General features: G+C 43.1%; 2 protein-coding genes across 2 annotated transcripts in view; both read right to left on the minus strand.

The window, feature by feature from the left end:
* Positions 1 to 1,184: 1,184 nt before the first annotated feature.
* On the minus strand, positions 1,185 to 7,193 carry LOC141390817 (alpha-tocopherol transfer protein). The gene is made up of 3 exons (XM_073963780.1): positions 6,961 to 7,193; positions 1,521 to 1,893; positions 1,185 to 1,445 (listed from the first exon to the last, which is right to left on the minus strand). The coding sequence occupies exons 1-3, from the start codon at positions 7,191 to 7,193 to the stop codon at positions 1,185 to 1,187; spliced, it is 867 nt and encodes a 288-aa protein (XP_073819881.1).
* Positions 7,194 to 11,916: 4,723 nt separating this feature from the next.
* nau (myogenic-determination protein nautilus) overlaps positions 11,917 to 20,033 on the minus strand; it is a 73,361-nt gene continuing 65,244 nt past the window's right edge. The window contains exon 5 of the mRNA XM_073964015.1: positions 11,917 to 12,514. Coding sequence (XP_073820116.1) covers positions 12,057 to 12,514 — 458 coding nt within the window. The 3' untranslated portion in view covers positions 11,917 to 12,056. The remainder of the gene's footprint in view (positions 12,515 to 20,033) is intronic.

A 20,033-nucleotide genomic window follows, 5' to 3' on the forward strand; every position in this document is an offset into this window, starting at 1 on the left:
CATTTGTCAATAAACCTCTTTGTTTTGGAACCGAGTGTACTTTATTGAAAATCCGAGAAACCACTAGGCCGGCCGATTAGCCCTAACAAGTAGTGAAATAAAAAGAAGAATTGTGTTGGCCAACAGATGCTACTTTGGCTTAAGTAACCACTTCAAAAACAAAGCCACAACTCGTCAAACAGAAATAACGCTTTAGAAAATACTGATACTACCCGTGCTGATGTATGGTTCCGAAGCCTGGGTACTTGCGCAAGCAGATAAGGCAGAGCTTGGTGTGTTTGAGAGAAAAAATCTTCGAAAGATCTACCGACCAATCTGCGTTGAGGGTAAATATCAACGTCATATGAACCACGAGCTGTATCTGCTATACAACGACATCAATATAGTTAAACGTATCGAGATGCAGAGATTGCGTTGGTTAGGCCATATAATAAGAATGAGCGATGATGAACCCGCTAAAAAGACGTATAAGTTCGAGCCACATGGCGGTGCACGCAGAATTGGCAGGCTAAAGAATAGATGGCGCAAACAAGTGGATGAAGAGAAAGCGAAGCACTTAACAGAGAGGAATGGAGATATTTTCTTAGTTCGGTCTATGGAACAAATGTTCTGTAATGGGCCAGCTAAGTAAGTAAGTAATAGTAATTCTTAACATAGATCATATTTGAAGACGCACTATGTTGGTCCACTTCCGGTACCTGTTCGCGGATAAATTTTAAAGTGTATTTGGCGTAGTTCTAGCGGTTCTTATCAAAACAGTATAACTTTTTTCTTTATAAACTCCAGACCAGAAAGTTCCAAAAAAAGCTTCAAACCATAATTATGTTTTTATAGTCTCTATCAGTCCCTAGTTGGTAGACACCGTGGTGCAGTGGTAAACAAGTCCGCCTCAAAACGAAGTTCCGCGATTCAATCCTGACCTGAACATCAGAATTTTCGGCGGTGGCAAATTCTTTTAGTGTAATGCTTGCTTACATTTCCTGAGTATTTCAGCCATGAAAACCTTCTTTGCCAGTGATGTTTTATATTATGATGTAAGGGAAGTTTTCCGTGTTCCTTCGGGGATGATGTGGGAACATACATATATACGTTTATGTAAGTTGTTACCTTTAAAATTTTTCCACAGTGTTAGCTTAGTCAATTTTGATTAAAAAAGTTAATATATAATATAAGTTCTTCCTTTATTAATCCACATTTAGTTTGCGAAATGAGCCATTCAAACCGGACAATAATGAAATTTCCTCACTGCTGCCAATACCAATTCGAAGCTTTTCATTCGTTCCATAATTGTCATCGGTAGCAAAATAGCTTTCGTATTTCAGCATTATTGGTTCCCAGTGATTAAGAGCTTCAAACAGATAACCATTGTTGCCACCATATTCCACAGTCATGGCATCGCGTGGTATATGATCATACAAATCTTCTGCCTTTTCATGGACCACAAACTAAAACACACAAAGAAAAAATATGAAAATTCAAAATAACATCTAACAGTATTTCCGTCCCCCAAACCCCAATACCTTCACTGTGATCTTCTTTGGCAGAAATGCTGTTGCAAAATTGAAAATAGCCCTCCCATCTTTGCGCATGTTTATCACATGTATTTCATTAAAACGCACAGGAAAACAATGTTCCATCAACATCCAGGTTTTCTTAAGCAACGACGGATGATACTGCATCATTTGTTCCACGCTAACATCACGGGCATCCACAATGTGGACAATTCCGAATGCCCTCGCATTAGCATCTTCATTGGCCATGATTTCCAGCAGCATAAAGAATAATTTATAAATATCTTTGGGATGGAATATCTTGGGATCATATTTGGAGAATTGGGAGATAACAAGGCGGGCACCATTTGTTGAAATCGCTTTAAGGGGCATTGTGTGAATGCTGTAAAGAGAGGATGTTAAAAGTAAATTAAGAAGGTATTGCTTGTTGAATTTTATTTTTGATATTTATTGACTGAGGACAATAGACATTGCATTTTTGAGGATTTTTATAAGCACCCTCTCTGAACAAAATGCCTGGAGTACCCTCTGATGACAATAGGAGTGAATTTTTAAAGATTTTTAGGGGGACCCTCTAAGGACAACAGGCGTAGTTTTTTAAAGGTTTTTAGGAGGACCCTTTGAACACAATAGACCTTGCAGTTTTAAGGAATTTTTGGAGGACCCTCTGAGGACAACAGACCTGGATTTGTTGATGATTTGTAGGAGGACCCGCTGAGGACAACATACGTGGTTTTTGTAATGATTTTTGACAACAGACGTGGATTTTGATGATGTTTTGGAGTGCTCTCTGATGGCAATAGGTGTGAATTTGTAAAGGACCCTCCAAGGACAACAGTCGTGGATTTTCAAAGATTTTTAGAAGGACCCTCGAGGACAACAATTCTGGATTTGTTGAGGACCCGCTGAGGACAACATACGTGGTTTGTGTAATGATTTTTATGGGGATCCTCTGAAGACAACATACGTGATTTTTTAAAGATTTTAGTAGTGCCCTTTGAGGGCTATAGGAGTGAATTTTTCAAAGGACCTTCTGAGGGCAACCTTTTTGATGATTTTTAGGAGTACCCTCTGAGGACAACAGACTTGGATTTTTAAAGGTTTTTTGTAGAACCATCTGAGTCTTGAATTTTTTTTAAAGATTTTGTGGAGGACCGTCTGAGGGCAATGTACATGAACTTTTAAGGATTTTTAGGAGAGCCCTCCGGGGACGAGAGACCTGTATTTTTTAAGATTTTTAGAAGGCCCCTATGAGAATAATAGTATTGATTTTTTAAAGATTTGTAGGGGGACTCTATGAGGACAACAGACGTGGATTTTTACATTTTTTTTGGAACACCCTCTGAGGACAATAGATCTTGGATTTTTCAGGACAACAGACGTGGATTTTTAAAGGTTTTTAGGAGAACTCTCTGAGGACAATAGGCCTGAATTTTTAAAGATTTTTAAGAGGATCTTCTGAGGACAACGGACGTGCGTTTCTTTGATGATTTTTAGGTGGACGCTCCGAGGACAGTAGACGTGAATTTCATAACGATTTTTAGGAAGATCTTCTGAGGACAATATACTTGAACTTTTAAGGATTTTTAGGATGACCGTCTGAGATCAACAGACCTTAAAGGTTTTTAGGAGGACCCTCTGAGGACAACAGACGTGGATTGTAAAGGTTTTTAGGAGGACCCTCTGAGGACAATAGATGTGCATTTTTAACGATTTTTAGGAGGGCCCTCTGAGAGCAATATGCGTCAATTTTTAAGGATTTTTAAGATGACCCTCTAAGGACAACAAATGTGGTTTTAATAGGTTTTAGGAGGACCCTCTGAGGACAATAGACGTGCATTTTTAACGATTTCTAGGAGGACCCTCTGAGAGCAATATGCGTCAATTTTTAAGGATTTTTAAGATGACCCTCTAAGGACAACAAATGTGGTTTTTAAAGGGTTTTAGGAGGACCCTCTGAGGACAATAGACGTGCATTTTTAACGATTTTTAGGAGGAGCCTCTGAGGTCAACTCATGTGGGCTATAGGATGTTTTTAGGAGGATCCTCTGAGGACAGCCGACGTAAATCGCAAGTGTTTTTGTATAAGGTTATAAATGGAATTATTGACTGCGAATGGTTACTTGAATTAATAAATTTTAATGTCCCCCCTAGGCTTCTCCGTCATTGCAATTTTTTCCACAACGCTATTCACAGAACTAATTATGCTTGTAATGCTCCTATTTCACGGGCCATGAATGAATTTAATAATATATCTTCTCGTGACTTAGATTTTTGCGATCCCCTAAGTAAATTTACTAACACTTTAGATTTAATATACTTTTAGATGTAAGTTTCATATTGTCTGTAAGGAAATAATTGTTCCATAGACGTAATAAATAAATAAATAAATAAATAAATAAATTTTTTAAAGATGTTAGGAGGACCCTCTGAGGACAACAGGGGTAAACTTTTAGGAGGACCCTCTGAGGACAACATATGTGAATTTTTTTTAACGATTTTAGGAGGACCTTCTGAGGACAAGAGACTTGGATTGTTTGATGATTTTTACCAGGACCCTCTGAGGACAATATGCGTGAACGTACTTTTATGGATTTTTAGGGTGACCTTCTGAACACTACATACGTGGATTTTTTAAAGGTTTTTAGGAGGACCCTCTGAGGACAATAGACGTGCATTTTTAACGGTTTTTAGGAGGACCCTCTGGACAACAGACGTGGATTTTTTCATGATTTTTAGGAGGACCCTCTAAGGACAACAGGTCTGGATTTTTAAGGATTTTTAGGAGGACCATCTAAGGACAACATACCTGAATTTGTTAAAGGTGTTCAGGAGGACCCTCTGAGGACAATAGATGTGAATTTTTAACGAATTTTAGGAGGATCCTCTGAATACAACTGACGTGAATTTCTTGATGATTTTAGGATGACCATCTGAGGACAACAGACGTGGACTTTTATACGATTTTAGGAGGACCCTCTGTGGACAATGTACGTGAACCTTTAAGCATTTAGGGGGACCGTCTGAAGACAATATACTCGAACTTTTAAGGATTTTTAGGATTACCCTGTAAGGTCAACAGACGTCGATTATTTAAATTTTATTAGGAGGACTCTCTGAGGACAAAAGACGTGAATTTTTTAAAAGTTTTTAGGAGAACTCTCTGAGAACTATAGATGTGAAACGTTAACGATTTTTAGGAAGACCTTCTGAGGACATCATACGTGGATTTTTTGATAATTTTTAGTAGGACCCTCTGAGGACAATAGACGTGAATTTTAAAAGATTTTTAGGAGTACCCTCTGAAGAAAACAGCCGTGGATTTTTTGATGATTTTAAGAGGACCCTCTGAGGACAAAAGACGTGAGTTTTTAAAGATTTTTAGGAAGACAACGGATGCGTATTTTTATAGGTTTTCAGGAGGACCCTCTGAGGACAACATACGTAGACTTTTTGATGATTTTTAGGAGGACCCTCTGAAAACAACAGACGTCAAGATTTTAGGAAGACCCTCTGAAGACAACACCCGTGAATTTTTTGATGATTTTTAGGAGGACTCCCTATTTAAAAGATTTTTTGCAAGACCCTATAAGGACAACAGACGTGAATATTTAAGAAGACCCACTGAGCACAATATACGTCTACTTTTAAGGATTTTTTGGATGACCTTCTGAGGACAGAAGGACCCTCTGAGGACAAATTACGAGAACTTTATAGGATTTTTAGGAGGACCCTCTGATTACAATAGATAGTGAATTTATAAACATTTTTTGGAGGGCCCACTTAGGATAACAGACGTGGATTTTTTTTATTTTTAAAGATGTTTATAGGTTTTTATGAGGACGTTCTGAGAACAACAGAATCAGATTTTTTAAAGGTTTTTAGGATGGATTTTGTAAAGGTTTTAGACCTTCTGAGGACAATAGACGTCAATTTTTATGAATTTTTAGGAGGTCCCTCGAGGACAAGATACGTGTAGTTTTTGGTGAGTTTTAGGAGGACCCTCTAAGGATAAAAGAAGCGTTTTAGGAGGACCCACTGAGGACAATAAACGTGGACGTTGAGGTCGTCTTAATAGACGACGTTGAGGTCGTTTCAATATATGACCTTTAGGTCGTCTGGGGGCAACCAAAGTGTTAACCTCTTTAGACAAAAAATCCTAAATTAAAAACAATTAAGTGGGCAAATCGGACCAACGCGTTCAAAATTCCTGAAAGTGACTCGTCGCTTTATATGGCCCGTATAGCAAAACAATGGACCTATATAGTCCATTTTATATTCCAAAAATTCTACGGACCTACCATACATTGGAACAAAATGATATAAACCTACTTCAATCCGTTGGGACGCTAGAGTGATTTTAAGCGCGTGCAGACGGAAACGACTTTATCGATGTAGAATTTCACACTGATCATGGATGTAAAATGAGCGTAAAAAAATTGGGCCAGTTTGAAAGAAGATTTTTTATAGGCCTTCTGTCTTTAGTAAAACTTCTAAAGGTGTGAGGGTTTCTAAAAACCTCTATAAACAGAAGTCTTTCAATATGTTTTCTATATATTTCTTCTAATTGTCTTGTAAAAAGAAAAGTCCATCTAAAATCTTCTATAGATCGAAGATTTTTCCAAATGTCTTTAACAGAAAGAATTCTTCTGAAGATTATCAATTCCTTAAAGGTCTCGTATTAACAGAAATCTTTTCAAAAAAATCTGCATACAGAAGCCCTTCAAAATGTCTTTATAGACAGAAGGCTTCTAAAGGGCAAAACAAAACAAAAGTCCTTCCATATATCTTCTACAGTTAAGGTACAAATTTCCTTCTAAAAATTCCCTACGGAGAGAAAATTTTCTTAAAGCCTTATAAATTCCTTCAGAATTCCTTCTAAAAATTCCCTACGGAGAGAAAATTTTCTTAAAGCCTTCTATAGGCAGAAAGAATCTTCTTGAAGTTTTCAATATTTTTAAAGCGCCGCCTAAAGCTAAACGTATAAACCTAGTAAAAGTCGGTACAAACAGAAAGCTTCTAATGCGCTTTAAATTACTTCTTTGAAGGGATTTCTACAATGTATCCCATATTACAATTCCTTGTAAAAATATCCTATAGGAAAGCGTTTTTTAAGGGCCTTCAATACCCAATATCTTTGAAAACATACCCATCATCCACTATTATTTCTCATCAATATTTTTTTAACTTAAGCTCTGTACACATTTCGTTCCGCATACCCTACCCGTTGCAAATGCTGTAATTTTATGCGCCTAATTGATCGTACGAAGTATACCCACAGACAGGAACATATATAGAAACTTTTTGCTAAGGCCAAAACAGATCTGTTCGCTTTTACGAACATTTTTTGGTGGCTATCAGAGTGAATTTAAGGGAAGACTTGTTCAACGGCAAAAAAAAAGTAACTATCACAATTTTTTTTTAAAAATATTCTTATGTATATTCTTACCCATGTCTATAAAGGGCCATCAGATGTTCATCCAAACGTCGCTGCATTAAAACTTCTGGAAAAACAACTTTCAACGAATAGAATGCATCCAAACGTTTTTTCGTCTCTTCCAAATCGAAGTGGCAATAGTGGAGGAAAGCTAGCAACCAATCACGATTCAAACGGACCTTTAAATGCGGTGTCTTCTTTAGCCAACTTTGTAAGGATACCAAACTGCTTTCGCATACTTCCATATTTTCATTATTCCGTGTCGTTGCAGTTTTTTCCAATTTTAACGGCAAGTTAGGCATTTGTTTCGTGTAGATATTTTGTTTTGTAGTATATCCTCTGGCGCTGGTAGGTTGATTTCAACTGATAATAATTCCCCTTATTTCGCATTTCCATATCCAACATAATGTTTTTGTTTTTTTTGGCTGATAAGAGAAAGTCAGACTATGTTAAATAGAGAAACAGCCGGTCAAGTGTATAGCAATTGATAAAGTGAGAATATCAGGCGATATTAGATATGTGCAAATCGCTGAATCACAATTGCCACCCCAAGTGAACTGATAAAGACTTATCATCGGGATGACAGTTTAATGTAATTGGCGATTACAACACACCAATTACTCCATTCATTGTAACATTTACGTGACAGTAGCACTGCAAGCGGGAATGTATATTTTTTTTCTATAGGAACAATGAAGTGATAAATAAAATGTTCGGTTGATTTAATTAATATTGGATTATTCGGTAATTCTAGACGATATAAAAAACAAGTAAGAAGGTATTAGTCGGTTTTGTCGACAGCCCTCATAAAAACCGAAGTGATTTACCTAAATATCACATGAACAGAAATATATTCAGATCCGAAATCTTGTTTCTTATATTGCAAGAATGTCGCTTGTGCGGGTTTTTGCAACATTTCGAACATTATCAAGAAAACTATGGAGAACATTTTAGGGTTGTAACAAAAACCACAAAGACTGCTAAAAATTTTAAATCCCACGGCGGCTGGTTCTATGTACTCAACATCAACTCAATATGTATGCGTTTGTGTTCGGAATGTCTAATTCAGTTCGTGCCAGAATAGAGAAGACCCCTGGCCAATGGATCTGTTTCGTTAGCCAGACCCGCATCCACCACATGTCAACATCGTTGAGATATAATGAATGTAGGGAATGTGTCCACTTCCGAGACTATTCTGGCCTTATCCGCCTCCATGAATACTGCGATAGAAGTTATATTACTACTCCAGAACATCTCTCAGCGTGTCTCCCCGCCGTCTCCCCAACAAAAACAAACTCACCACATGTTTTTTATTCAACACCACATGTTGTTATTCAACGCCTGCGGAATGTATCATCCCGGCAATTCAATTTCAATGGTCTCCACAACAAAGTTAGTGGAATTGTAGACTTATGAGTCGAAGAAACATCATGGTCACCGATACCCAAGAAACAAAGCTCAACATCATTAGTAGCTTGTAATGTTGCGATGGTTACAACATTTTACAGAAGGATCGTATAAAAAGCGGAGGATGAGGACTTACCCTTGTCCTATACATCAGCATGTTCAGTAGAAGGCTATTTCATTTTAGCTTTACCCTAGTTTTCGCTCTTGGAGGACAATAACCGTCCGGTTCTAGGGGACTTCAATGTCCACCATGAAATTTGGCATTCCGTCCTAGATAATGGCCAATGGCCTAGACTACCCTAACTACCGTAGCATGTTTAAGTCGTCCGCCACAGCTATTTGCGACAATATCAGTAGTAGGAACAATGCTCTCAATTCGCTGGCCGGCAGCACTTCGGTTTCAGACAAAGAATCCTTGTTGACCCTAACAAATCAATAGGCCATTCTGTGGTAAGTTATGCGTCGCCAGTGTGTTTTGCAAATGTTACCGTTACTCAGTGAAAGAATATTCAATCCTGCCGGAATGCTGCCCTGAGGACTGCGACAGGGTGACACCAGAAGACCACATAATGAGGAGACGCAGATATTACCGGTGCATAACAAGCACAACATGATGTCGACGATGCAGTACCTGCTTGGGCGTTAATACCGTGAGTATCCTCGGCACAATCTAGTTCCTTCAGAGGTACAAGAGAGAACCTCAAAATCAACGAGCGTATCAGGCAAGCTTGTATAGCAATAACACTGATGCAGTTGCGCCATCAGACAAAAATACATGTCCTGCATGTTGATTGGGACCGGACGACACTCTGCATTTGTTTAACTGCAAAGCTGGAACCACTCACCTGTCTCCTGATCCTTTATGGACAAAGCAAGTCCAAATAGCAGAATATTGAGATCTGAACACAGAGGAACCAAAATCAGATAACTGAAAAGATATGTGAAGGAACATATTTGCGTCGCTACAACAACAACCAACAATTTTGGTGAGAGACGTATATGAAGGAGAAGCCCTAATATTGGAATATTTCGGGACTCATATCTCAGGAAGTATTGCCTGTAAAGTAAATGGTCCATTGGGACGTCTACTGTATAGTTTGGGTCGTCTACTGTAGAATAGATGGCCCATTGGGTCGTCTACAGTAGAGTAGATAGTCCATTGGGTCGACTAGAGATGATGGCCCATTGTGCCGTCTTCTGTAAAGTAGATGGCCATTGTGTCGTCCACTATAGAGTAGATGTCCCATTGCGTCGTCTACTGTAGAGTAGATGGTCCATTGATTCCTGTCCTGTATATTAGATGGTCCATTGCGTCGTCTACTGTAGAGCAGATGGTCCACTGTAAAGTAGATGGCCCACTGCGTCGTCTACTGTAGAGTAGATGGAGCATTGGGTCGTCTACTGTAGAAAAGATGGTCCATTGAATCGTCTACAATAGAGTAGATGGCCCACTGGGTCGTCTACTGTAGAGTAGATGGCCCATTGGGTCGTCTACAGTAGAGTTTATGTCCATTGGGTCGTATACTGTAGAGTAGATGGCCCATTGGATCGTCTACTGTAGAGTAGATGGCCCATTGGGTCGTCTACTGTAGAGTAGATGGCCCATTGGGTCGTCTACTGTAGAGTAGATGGCCCATTGGGTCGTCTACTGTAGAGTAGATGGCCCATTGGGTCGTCTACTGTAGAGTAGGTGGCCCATTGGGTCGTCTACTGTAGAGTAGATGGCCCATTGTGTCGTCCACTGTAGAGTATGTGGCCCATTGGGTCGTCTACTGTAGAGTAGATGGCCCATTGGGTCGTCTACTGTAGAGTAGGTGGCCCATTGGGTCGTCTACTGTAGAGTAGATGGCCCATTGGGTCGTCTACTGTAGAGAAGATGGCACATTGGGTCGTCTACTGAAGAGTAGATTTCCCATTGGGTCGTCTACTGTAGAGAAGATGGCCCATTGGTTCGTCTTCTGTAGAGTAGATGACCCATTGGGTCGTCTACTTTAGAGTAGATGGCCCATTGGGTCGTCTACTGTAGAGTAGATGGCCCATTGGGTCGTCTACTGTAGAGTAGATGGCCCATTGGGTCGTCTACTGTAGAGTAGATGGCCCATTGGGTCGTCTACTGTAGAGTTGATGGCCCATTGGGTCGTCTACTGTAGAGTTGGTGGCCCATTGGGTCGTCTACTGTAGAGTTGATGGCCCATTGGGTCGTCTACTGTAGAGTTGATGGCCCATTGGGTCGTCTACTGTAGAGTTGATGGCCCATTGGGTCGTCTACTGTAGAGTTGATGGCCCATTGGGTCGTCTACTGTAGAGTAGATGGCCCATTGGGTCGTCTACTGTAGAGTAGATGGCCCATTGGGTCGTCTACTGTGGAGTAGGTGGCCCATTGGGTCGTCTACTGTAGAGTAGATGGCCCATTGGGTCGTCTACTGTAGAGTAGATGGCCCATTGGGTCGTCTACTGAAGAGTAGATTTCCCATTGGGTCGTCTACTGTAGAGAAGATGGCCCATTGGGTCGTCTTCTGTAGAGTAGATGACCCATTGGGTCGTCTACTGTAGAGAAGATGGCCCATTGGGTCGTCTTCTGTAGAGTAGATGACCCATTGGGTCGTCTACTTTAGAGTAGATGGCCCATTGGGTCGTCTACTGTAGAGTAGCTGGCCCATTGGGTCGTCTACTGTAGGGTAGATGGTCCTTTCGACTGGTAACTTTGGAATGGCATGTCTGATGTTTCCCCCAAGACCGGAATCGAAGCGGCTTTATCTGCAGTCAGAAAAAAGTCTAACGAAGTGTTATAAGACGATCTTGGTGGTCAATCGACTGGTCCAAAACGTGCTCACCAAAGTGTTCTTTCCACAAATTCATTGATTGATGCGATGTGTGGGAAGTGGCGCTGTTTTGTTGAAATCAAATGTCGCCGAGATTACATGCAGAGAAGATATATTGTAGGAGCAATCATATTCTAAGAACAAAATAGTGTATTGTAAAAATCCGAAAATATATATTGTTGGTACAACACACAAAACGTTATTTTTTTGGGTGAAGTGGTAGCTCTTGAATCTCTTCAAGCTGCTCTTCTTCCTCCCAAATGTGGAAATTTGGCTTCTTTACATACCTATAAAGCCAGAAATGTGTCTCATCACTAAACAAAATTAGGCTCGAAACGCACTCCCCACATGACGGGAAATTTCGTAGCTAAGTTGAACGATTTGTAAACGTTGTAGAGGCGTAAGCTTATGCATGATAAAATGTCAAACAGTACTTAACAAAAATAACATGAACACGTGACTCTCGACTCTCGCGTGATCTGTCAAAAAAGTCTGTTGAAAAAATTACCTCTTGTTGGATCACCCGTAATTGCCAAGCTAAGATCACCAACTTTATAACATATTGAAAAACAACATCATAGAAACTTCTATTTATCTTAATCTTTTATTATTATTTTTTATCTTAAATTATTCCTACATACATACATGTTTACAATACATACATATCTTCTAAATGGTACTTAATCTTTGGTTTGTTCATTTTGCTTCTTTGGTTTAATCTTTGGTCCTAAAGTCTACATGAATTGTTCTTGCTTTTACTATTTGGCCACACACGCACTTTTGCTTCAACGCTGGGCTAAAGGGGTAGAGAACATCTTCCGGCTCGTCTTTGTGCTCCTAAAGGTCTACAAATCGTGTTCTTATTCTTCTCCTCCTCCTTCATGTGGTACATTTTTGTTTAAATGTTGCATTCAATGATGAATGTGATGTTGTGACTGCTGCTGAGGATGACGATGATGAGGATTGTGTTGTTACATTTGCCGCTGCTGCTGGTGTTATAGCACCCATGGCTGTTGTTGTTGATCCGTGATGTCCTCCTAGTCGTGTACTTGTCACATTATTTAATGCTACACCACCACCACCTCCTCCTCCCACTAGCATGCCATTGTAAGTATTGTTGCTGGAAATTGTGTGTCTGCTGCTAATATTGTTGTTAGTGTTGTTGTTGAGATGTAAGTTGTTTGTATGATTTGTTGTTGTCGCTCCTTGTAAATTTGTTGTTGCTGTCTTAATGCCAGTCGTTGCCGTCATCGTACATTTATTGATATTCTGTACAATCAAATTGAGACAATCCAAACTGGAACCATTCGGTGATGAGGAAGAATCGTATGACGAATCTGTGTGGAATAAAAAAGTATAGGAAAAGAAATTGTGAAATTAGTTTGAAAGTTACAGAAAAGAAGGTATGAAAGTTGTCTATGTGTGTTTATTAAATCGTGCAATACAAGGTCAAACATATTTCGATCTATTGATCCAACATCTATATAAATACATACATACATATGCATGTTCACACAGCATCCCCGAATAGACAAGGGAGACTTCTCTCATATCAATGAGTGCACGCCGATTCATACTTGCTCAATAATATGGGACCTCTATTGTATCGCCGAGTGCGAACGGTGGGTCTTACGACTCCACTTGTAGAGAAATTCTCAAGAAATATAAGCCGACATTAAACTGAAGGGATTTACCACCGCCGAAAATTTTGATATTCTGGTCAGGGATTGAACCGCAGAACTTCTGAGTGTAAGACGAACGTGCTTACCACTACACCGCAGTGACTCTATCATATAGTAGACTAGGTGTTGTCATAGAAGACCTCCACGGTGGCTTTATATAAATATACCAATGTTATTCAACGGATATAGTTATAAAGTAAATCGGGATATGCATATTTTTGGATCGGAATGGAAACGCCTCTGACGATGTTATCAAAGTCATCGTAGGTAGTTTATAGTAATATCAATGGTGAGATTTCGCCACCCATCGGATATTCTCAGAGTACTTCTATCCTTGAATGTAGTTTTTAAAAAAATATTTATGTGCTGATATCATCTGTGTTAACTTATGTTTTAGCTTGAGCGGTTTTCAGTGACTTCTAATCGTTTCGTACTGCCAGAAAGTCGGAAAAGGGCGATTTTTATTTGGGATGACGGTTTTTTCGTTTTTCAATATAATTTCGGGACTACAGTTGTTCGCTTTTGGGAGTGCCAAAGAACTACTCCTCAGATGTAATTGGAATCATTTTAGTTGTAATTCGAGAATTCTATATGTAATTCGTAACATTTTACTTGTAATTTGAGAATTCTATTTGTAACTCGAAACGTATCATTTGTAATTCGAATTATTCCATTTGAAATTTGTATTAGCTACAACATTTTCTTTAATCCCACTTCGAAAGGACTTGTGGTTTCCAAGCAAAATCGTGAATCGTTGCACCATGCAGTGCAACCAAATTTTTTTGTTTCGAATTTCAAATGGAATCATACGAATTTCAAATGCAATGATTCGAATTACAAATGGAGTAATTCGAATTTCCAATGGAATAATTTCAATTACAAATGAAAGAATTCGTCTACTGTAGAGTAGATGGTCCATTGGGTCGTCTACTGTAGAGTATATGGCCCATTTGGTCATCTACTGTAGAGTAGGTGGCCCAATTGGGTCGTCTACTGTAGAGTATATGGCCCATTGGGTCGTCTACTGTAGAGTAGATGGGCCATTGGGTCGTCTACTGTAGAGTAGATGGGCCATTGGGTCGTCTACTGTAGAGTAGATGGCCCATTGGGTCGTCCACTGTAGAGTAGATGGCCCATTGGGTCGTCCACTGTAGAGTAGATGGCCCATTGGGTCGTCTACTGTAGAGTAGATGGGCCATTGGGTCGTCTACTGTAGAGTAGATGGCCCATTGGGTCGTCCACTGTAGAGTAGATGGCCCATTGGGTCGTCCACTGTAGAGTAGATGGCCCATTGGGTCGTCTACTGTACGACCCAATGGGCCATCTACTCTACAGTAGACGACCCAATGGGTAATCTACTCTACAGTAGACGACCAAATGGGCCATCTACTGTAGAGTAGAGTAGATGGCTCATTGGCCAACTCTACAGTAGATGCAGTAGACGACCCCATGGGCCACCTACTCTACAGTAGACGACCCAATGGGCCATCTACTCTACAGTAGTCGACCCAATGGGCCATCTACTCTACAGTAGACGACCCAATGGGTCATCTACTCTACAGTAGACGACCCAATGGACCATCTACTCTACAGTAGAGTTGGCCAATGAGCCATCTACTCTACTCTACAGTAGATGGCCCATTTGGTCGTCTACTGTAGAGTAGATTACCCATTGGGTCGTCTACTGTAGAGTAGATGGCCCATTGGGTCGTCTACAGTAGAGTAGATGGCCCACTGGGTCGTCCACTGTAGAGTAGATGGCCCATTGGGTCGTCTACTGTAGAGTAGATGGCCCATTGGGTCGTCTACTGTAGAGTAGATGGCCCATTGGGTCGTCTACTGTAGAGTAGATGGCCCATTGGGTCGTCTACTGTAGAGTAGATGGCCCATTGAGTCTTTTACTGTAGAGTAGATGGCCCATTGGGTCGTAGATTAGAGTAGATTTCCCATTGGGTCGTCTACAGTAGAGTAGACGGCCCATTGGTTCGTCTACTGTAGAGTAGATGGCCCACTGGGTCGTCTACTGTAGAGTTGATGGCGCACTGGGTCGTCTACTGTAGAGTTGATGGCGCACTGGGTCGTCTACTGTAGAGTAGATGGCCCACTGGGTCGTCTGCTGTAGAGTCGATGGCCCACTGGGTCGTCTACTGTAGAGTAGATGGCCCATTGGGTTGTCTACTGTAGAGTAGATGGCCCACTGGGTCGTCTACTGTAGAGTAGATGGCCCATTGGGTCGTCCACTGTAGAGTAGATGGCCCATTGGGTCGTCCACTGTAGAGAAGATGGCCCATTGGGTCGTGTACTGTAGAGTAGATGGCCCATTGGGTCGTCTACTGTAGAGTAGATGGCCCATTGGATCGTCTGGGTCGTCTACTGTAGAGCAGATGGCCCATTGGGTCGTCTACTGTAGAGTAGATGGCCCATTGGATCGTCTGGGTCGTCTACTGTAGAGCAGATGGCCCATTGGGTCGTCTACTGTAGAGTAGATTACCCATTGGGTCGTCTACTGTAGAGTAGATGGCCCATTGGGTCGTCTACAGTAGAGTAGATGGCCCACTGGGTCGTCCACTGTAGAGTAGATGGCCCATTGGGTCGTCTACTGTAGAGTAGATGGCCCATTGGGTCGTCTACTGTAGAGTAGATGGCCCATTGGGTCGTCTACTGTAGAGTAGATGGCCCATTGGGTCGTCTACTGTAGAGTAGATGGCCCATTGGGTCGTCTACAGTAGAGTAGATGGCCCACTGGGTCGTCCACTGTAGAGTAGATGGCCCATTGGGTCGTCTACTGTAGAGTAGATGGCCCATTGGGTCGTCTACTGTAGAGTAGATGGCCCATTGGGTCGTCTACTGTAGAGTAGATGGCCCATTGGGTCGTCTACTGTAGAGTAGATGGCCCATTGGGTCGTCTACTGTAGAGTAGATGGCCCATTGGGTCGTCTACTGTAGAGTAGATGGCCCATTGGGTCGTCTACTGTAGAGTAGATGGCCCATTGGGTCGTCTACTGTAGAGTAGATGGCCCATTGAGTCTTTTACTGTAGAGTAGATGGCCCATTGGGTCGTAGATTAGAGTAGATTTCCCATTGGGTCGTCTACAGTAGAGTAGACGGCCCATTGGTTCGTCTACTGTAGAGTAGATGGCCCACTGGGTCGTCTACTGTAGAGTTGATGGCGCACTGGGTCGTCTACTGTAGAGTAGATGGCCCACTGGGTCGTCTACTGTAGAGTAGATGGCCCATTGGGTTGTCTACTGTAGAGTAGATGGCCCACTGGGTCGTCTACTGTAGAGTAGATGGCCCATTGGGTCGTCCACTGTAGAGTAGATGGCCCATTGGGTCGTCCACTGTAGAGTAGATGGCCCATTGGGTCGTGTACTGTAGAGTAGATGGCCCATTGGGTCGTCTACTGTAGAGTAGATGGCCCATTGGATCGTCTGGGTCGTCTACTGTAGAGCAGATGGCCCATTGGGTCGTCTACTGTAGAGTAGATGGCCCATTGGATCGTCTGGGTCGTCTACTGTAGAGCAGATGGCCCATTGGGTCGTCTACTGTAGAGTAGATGGCCCATTGGGTCGTCTACTGTAGAGTATATGGCCCATTGGGTCGTCTACTGTAGAGTAGATGGCCCATTGGAACGTCTGGGTAGTCTACTGTAGAGTAGATGGCCCATTGGATCGTCTGGGTCGTCTACTGTAGAGTAGATGGCCCATTGGGTCGTCTACTGTAGAGTAGATGGTCCATTGGGTCGTCTACTGTAGAGTAGATGGCCCATTGGATCGTCTGGGTCGTCTACTGTAGAGTAAATGGCCCACTGGGTCGTCTACTGTAGAGTAGATGGCCCATTGGGTCGTCTACTGTAGAGTATATGGCCCATTGGGTCGTCTACTGTAGAGTATATGGCCCATTGGGTCGTCTACTGTAGAGTAGATGGCCCATTGGAACGTCTGGGTCGTCTACTGTAGAGTAGATGGCCCATTGGATCGTCTGGGTCGTCCACTGTAGAGTAGATGGCCCATTGGGTCGTCTACTGTAGAGTAGATGGCCCATTGGGTCGTCTACTGTAGAGTAGATGGCGCATTGAGTCTTTTACTGTAGAGTAGATGACCCATTGGGTCGTAGATTAGAGTAGATTTCCCATTGGGTCGTCTACAGTAGAGTAGACGGCCCATTGGTTCGTCTACTGTAGAGTAGATGGCTCACTGGGTCGTCTACTGTAGAGTTGATGGCGCACTGGGTCGTCTACTGTAGAGTAGATGGCCCACTGGGTCGTCTACTGTAGAGTAGATGGCCCATTGGGTCGTCTGCTGTAGAGTCGATGGCCCACTGGGTCGTCTACTGTAGAGTAGATGGCCCATTGGGTTGTCTACTGTAGAGTAGATGGCCCACTGGGTCGTCTACTGTAGAGTAGATGGCCCATTGGGTCGTCCACTGTAGAGTAGATGGCCCATTGGGTCGTCCACTGTAGAGTAGATGGCCCATTGGGTCGTCTACTGTAGAGTAGATGGCCCATTGGGTCGTCTACTGTAGAGTAGATGGCCCATTGGATCGTCTGGGTCGTCTACTGTAGAGCAGATGGCCCATTGGGTCGTCTACTGTAGAGTAGATGGCCCATTGGGTCGTCTACTGTAGAGTATATGGCCCATTGGGTCGTCTACTGTAGAGTAGATGGCCCATTGGAACGTCTGGGTCGTCTACTGTAGAGTAGATGGCCCATTGGATCGTCTGGGTCGTCTACTGTAGAGTAGATGGCCCATTGGGTCGTCTACTGTAGAGTAGATGGTCCATTGGGTCGTCTACTGTAGAGTAGATGGCCCATTGGATCGTCTGGGTCGTCTACTGTAGAGTAGATGGCCCACTGGGTCGTCTACTGTAGCGTAGATGGCCCATTGGGTCGTCTACTGTAGAGTATATGGCCCATTGGGTCGTCTACTGTAGAGTAGATGGCCCATTGGAACGTCTGGGTCGTCTACTGTAGAGTAGATGGCCCATTGGATCGTCTGGGTCGTCTACTGTAGAGTAGATGGCCCATTGGGTCGTCTACTGTAGAGTAGATGGTCCATTGGGTCGTCTACTGTAGAGTAGATGGCCCACTGGGTCGTCTACTGTAGAGTAGATGGCCCATTGGGTCGTCCACTGTAGAGTAGATGGCCCATTGGGTCGTCTACTGTAGAGTAGATGGCCCATTGGGTCGTCTACTGTAGAGTAGATGGCCCATTGGATCGTCTGGGTCGTCTACTGTAGAGCAGATGGCCCATTGGGTCGTCTACTGTAGAGTAGATGGCCCATTGGGTGGTCTACTGTAGAGTATATGGCCCATTGGGTCGTCTACTGTAGAGTATATGGCCCATTGGGTCGTCTACTGTAGAGTAGATGGCCCATTGGGTCGTCTAATGTAGAGTAGATGGCCCATTGGGTCGTCTAATGTAGAGTAGATGGCCCATTGGGTCGTCTAATGTAGAGTAGATGGCCCATTGGGTCGTCTACTGTAGAGTAGATGGCCCATTGGGTCGTCTACTGTAGAGTAGATGGCCCATTGGGTCGTCTACTGTAGAGTAGATGGCCCATTGGGTCGTCTACTGTAGAGTAGATGGCCCATTGGGTCGTCTACTGTAGAGTAGATGGCCCATTGGGTCGTCTACTGTAGAGTAGATGGCCCATTGGGTCGTCTATTGTAGAGTAGATGGCCCATTGGGTCGTCTACTGTAGAGTAGTCGTCTACTGTAGAGTAGATGGCCCACTGGGTCGTCTACTGTAGAGTAGATGGCCCATTGGGTCGTCTACTGTAGAGTAGATGGCCCATTGGGTCGTCGTCTACTGTAGAGTAGAAGGCCCACTGTAGAGTAGATGGACCATTGGGCCGTCTACTGTAGAGTAGATGGTCCATTGGGTCGTCTACTGTAGAGTAGATGGCCCATTGGATCGTCTGGGTCGTCTACTGTAGAGTAGATGGCCCACTGGGTCGTCTACTGTAGCGTAGATGGCCCATTGGGTCGTCTACTGTAGAGTATATGGCCCATTGGGTCGTCTACTGTAGAGTAGATGGCCCATTGGAACGTCTGGGTCGTCTACTGTAGAGTAGATGGCCCATTGGATCGTCTGGGTCGTCTACTGTAGAGTAGATGGCCCATTGGGTCGTCTACTGTAGAGTAGATGGTCCATTGGGTCGTCTACTGTAGAGTAGATGGCCCACTGGGTCGTCTACTGTAGAGTAGATGGCCCATTGGGTCGTCCACTGTAGAGTAGATGGCCCATTGGGTCGTCTACTGTAGAGTAGATGGCCCATTGGGTCGTCTACTGTAGAGTAGATGGCCCATTGGATCGTCTGGGTCGTCTACTGTAGAGCAGATGGCCCATTGGGTCGTCTACTGTAGAGTAGATGGCCCATTGGGTCGTCTACTGTAGAGTATATGGCCCATTGGGTCGTCTACTGTAGAGTATATGGCCCATTGGGTCGTCTACTGTAGAGTATATGGCCCATTGGGTCGTCTACTGTAGAGTAGATGGCCCATTGGAACGTCTGGGTCGTGTTCTGTAGAGTAGATGGCCCATTGGGTCGTCTACTGTAGAGTAGATGGCCCATTGGGTCGTCTACTGTAGAGTAGATGGCCCATTGGATCGTCTACTGTAGAGTATATGGCCCATTGGGTCGTCTACTGTAGAGTAGATGGCCCATTGGAACGTCTGGGTCGTCTACTGTAGAGTAGATGGCCCATTGGATCGTCTGGGTCGTCTACTGTAGAGTAGATGGCCCATTGGGTCGTCTACTGTAGAGTAGATGGTCCATTGGGTCGTCTACTGTAGAGTAGATGGCCCACTGGGTCGTCTACTGTAGAGTAGATGGCCCATTGGGTCGTCCACTGTAGAGTAGATGGCCCATTGGGTCGTCTACTGTAGAGTAGATGGCCCATTGGGTCGTCTACTGTAGAGTAGATGGCCCATTGGATCGTCTGGGTCGTCTACTGTAGAGCAGATGGCCCATTGGGTCGTCTACTGTAGAGTAGATGGCCCATTGGGTCGTCTACTGTAGAGTATATGGCCCATTGGGTCGTCTACTGTAGAGTATATGGCCCATTGGGTCGTCTACTGTAGAGTATATGGCCCATTGGGTCGTCTACTGTAGAGTAGATGGCCCATTGGAACGTCTGGGTCGTGTTCTGTAGAGTAGATGGCCCATTGG

Source organism: Musca autumnalis, unplaced genomic scaffold (genome assembly GCF_047663935.1).
Source record: "Musca autumnalis isolate F117 unplaced genomic scaffold, ASM4766393v1 scaffold_1, whole genome shotgun sequence".
Lineage (NCBI taxonomy): Eukaryota > Metazoa > Arthropoda > Insecta > Diptera > Muscidae > Musca > Musca autumnalis.

What these genes read in the sequence shown, in the direction of transcription:
- LOC141390817 (XM_073963780.1), bottom strand. Translation starts at nt 7,193, where the DNA reads ATGGAAGTATGCGAAAGCAGTTTGGTATCCTTACAAAGTTGGCTAAAG. An exon ending in ATGGCCCTTTATAGACATGG is followed by an intron (nt 1,894 to 6,960) that starts GTAAGAATATAC and finishes CTCTCTTTACAG; the next exon opens with CATTCACACAATGCCCCTTA. An exon ending in CAAAGAAGATCACAGTGAAG is followed by an intron (nt 1,446 to 1,520) that starts GTATTGGGGTTT and finishes TGTGTGTTTTAG; the next exon opens with TTTGTGGTCCATGAAAAGGC.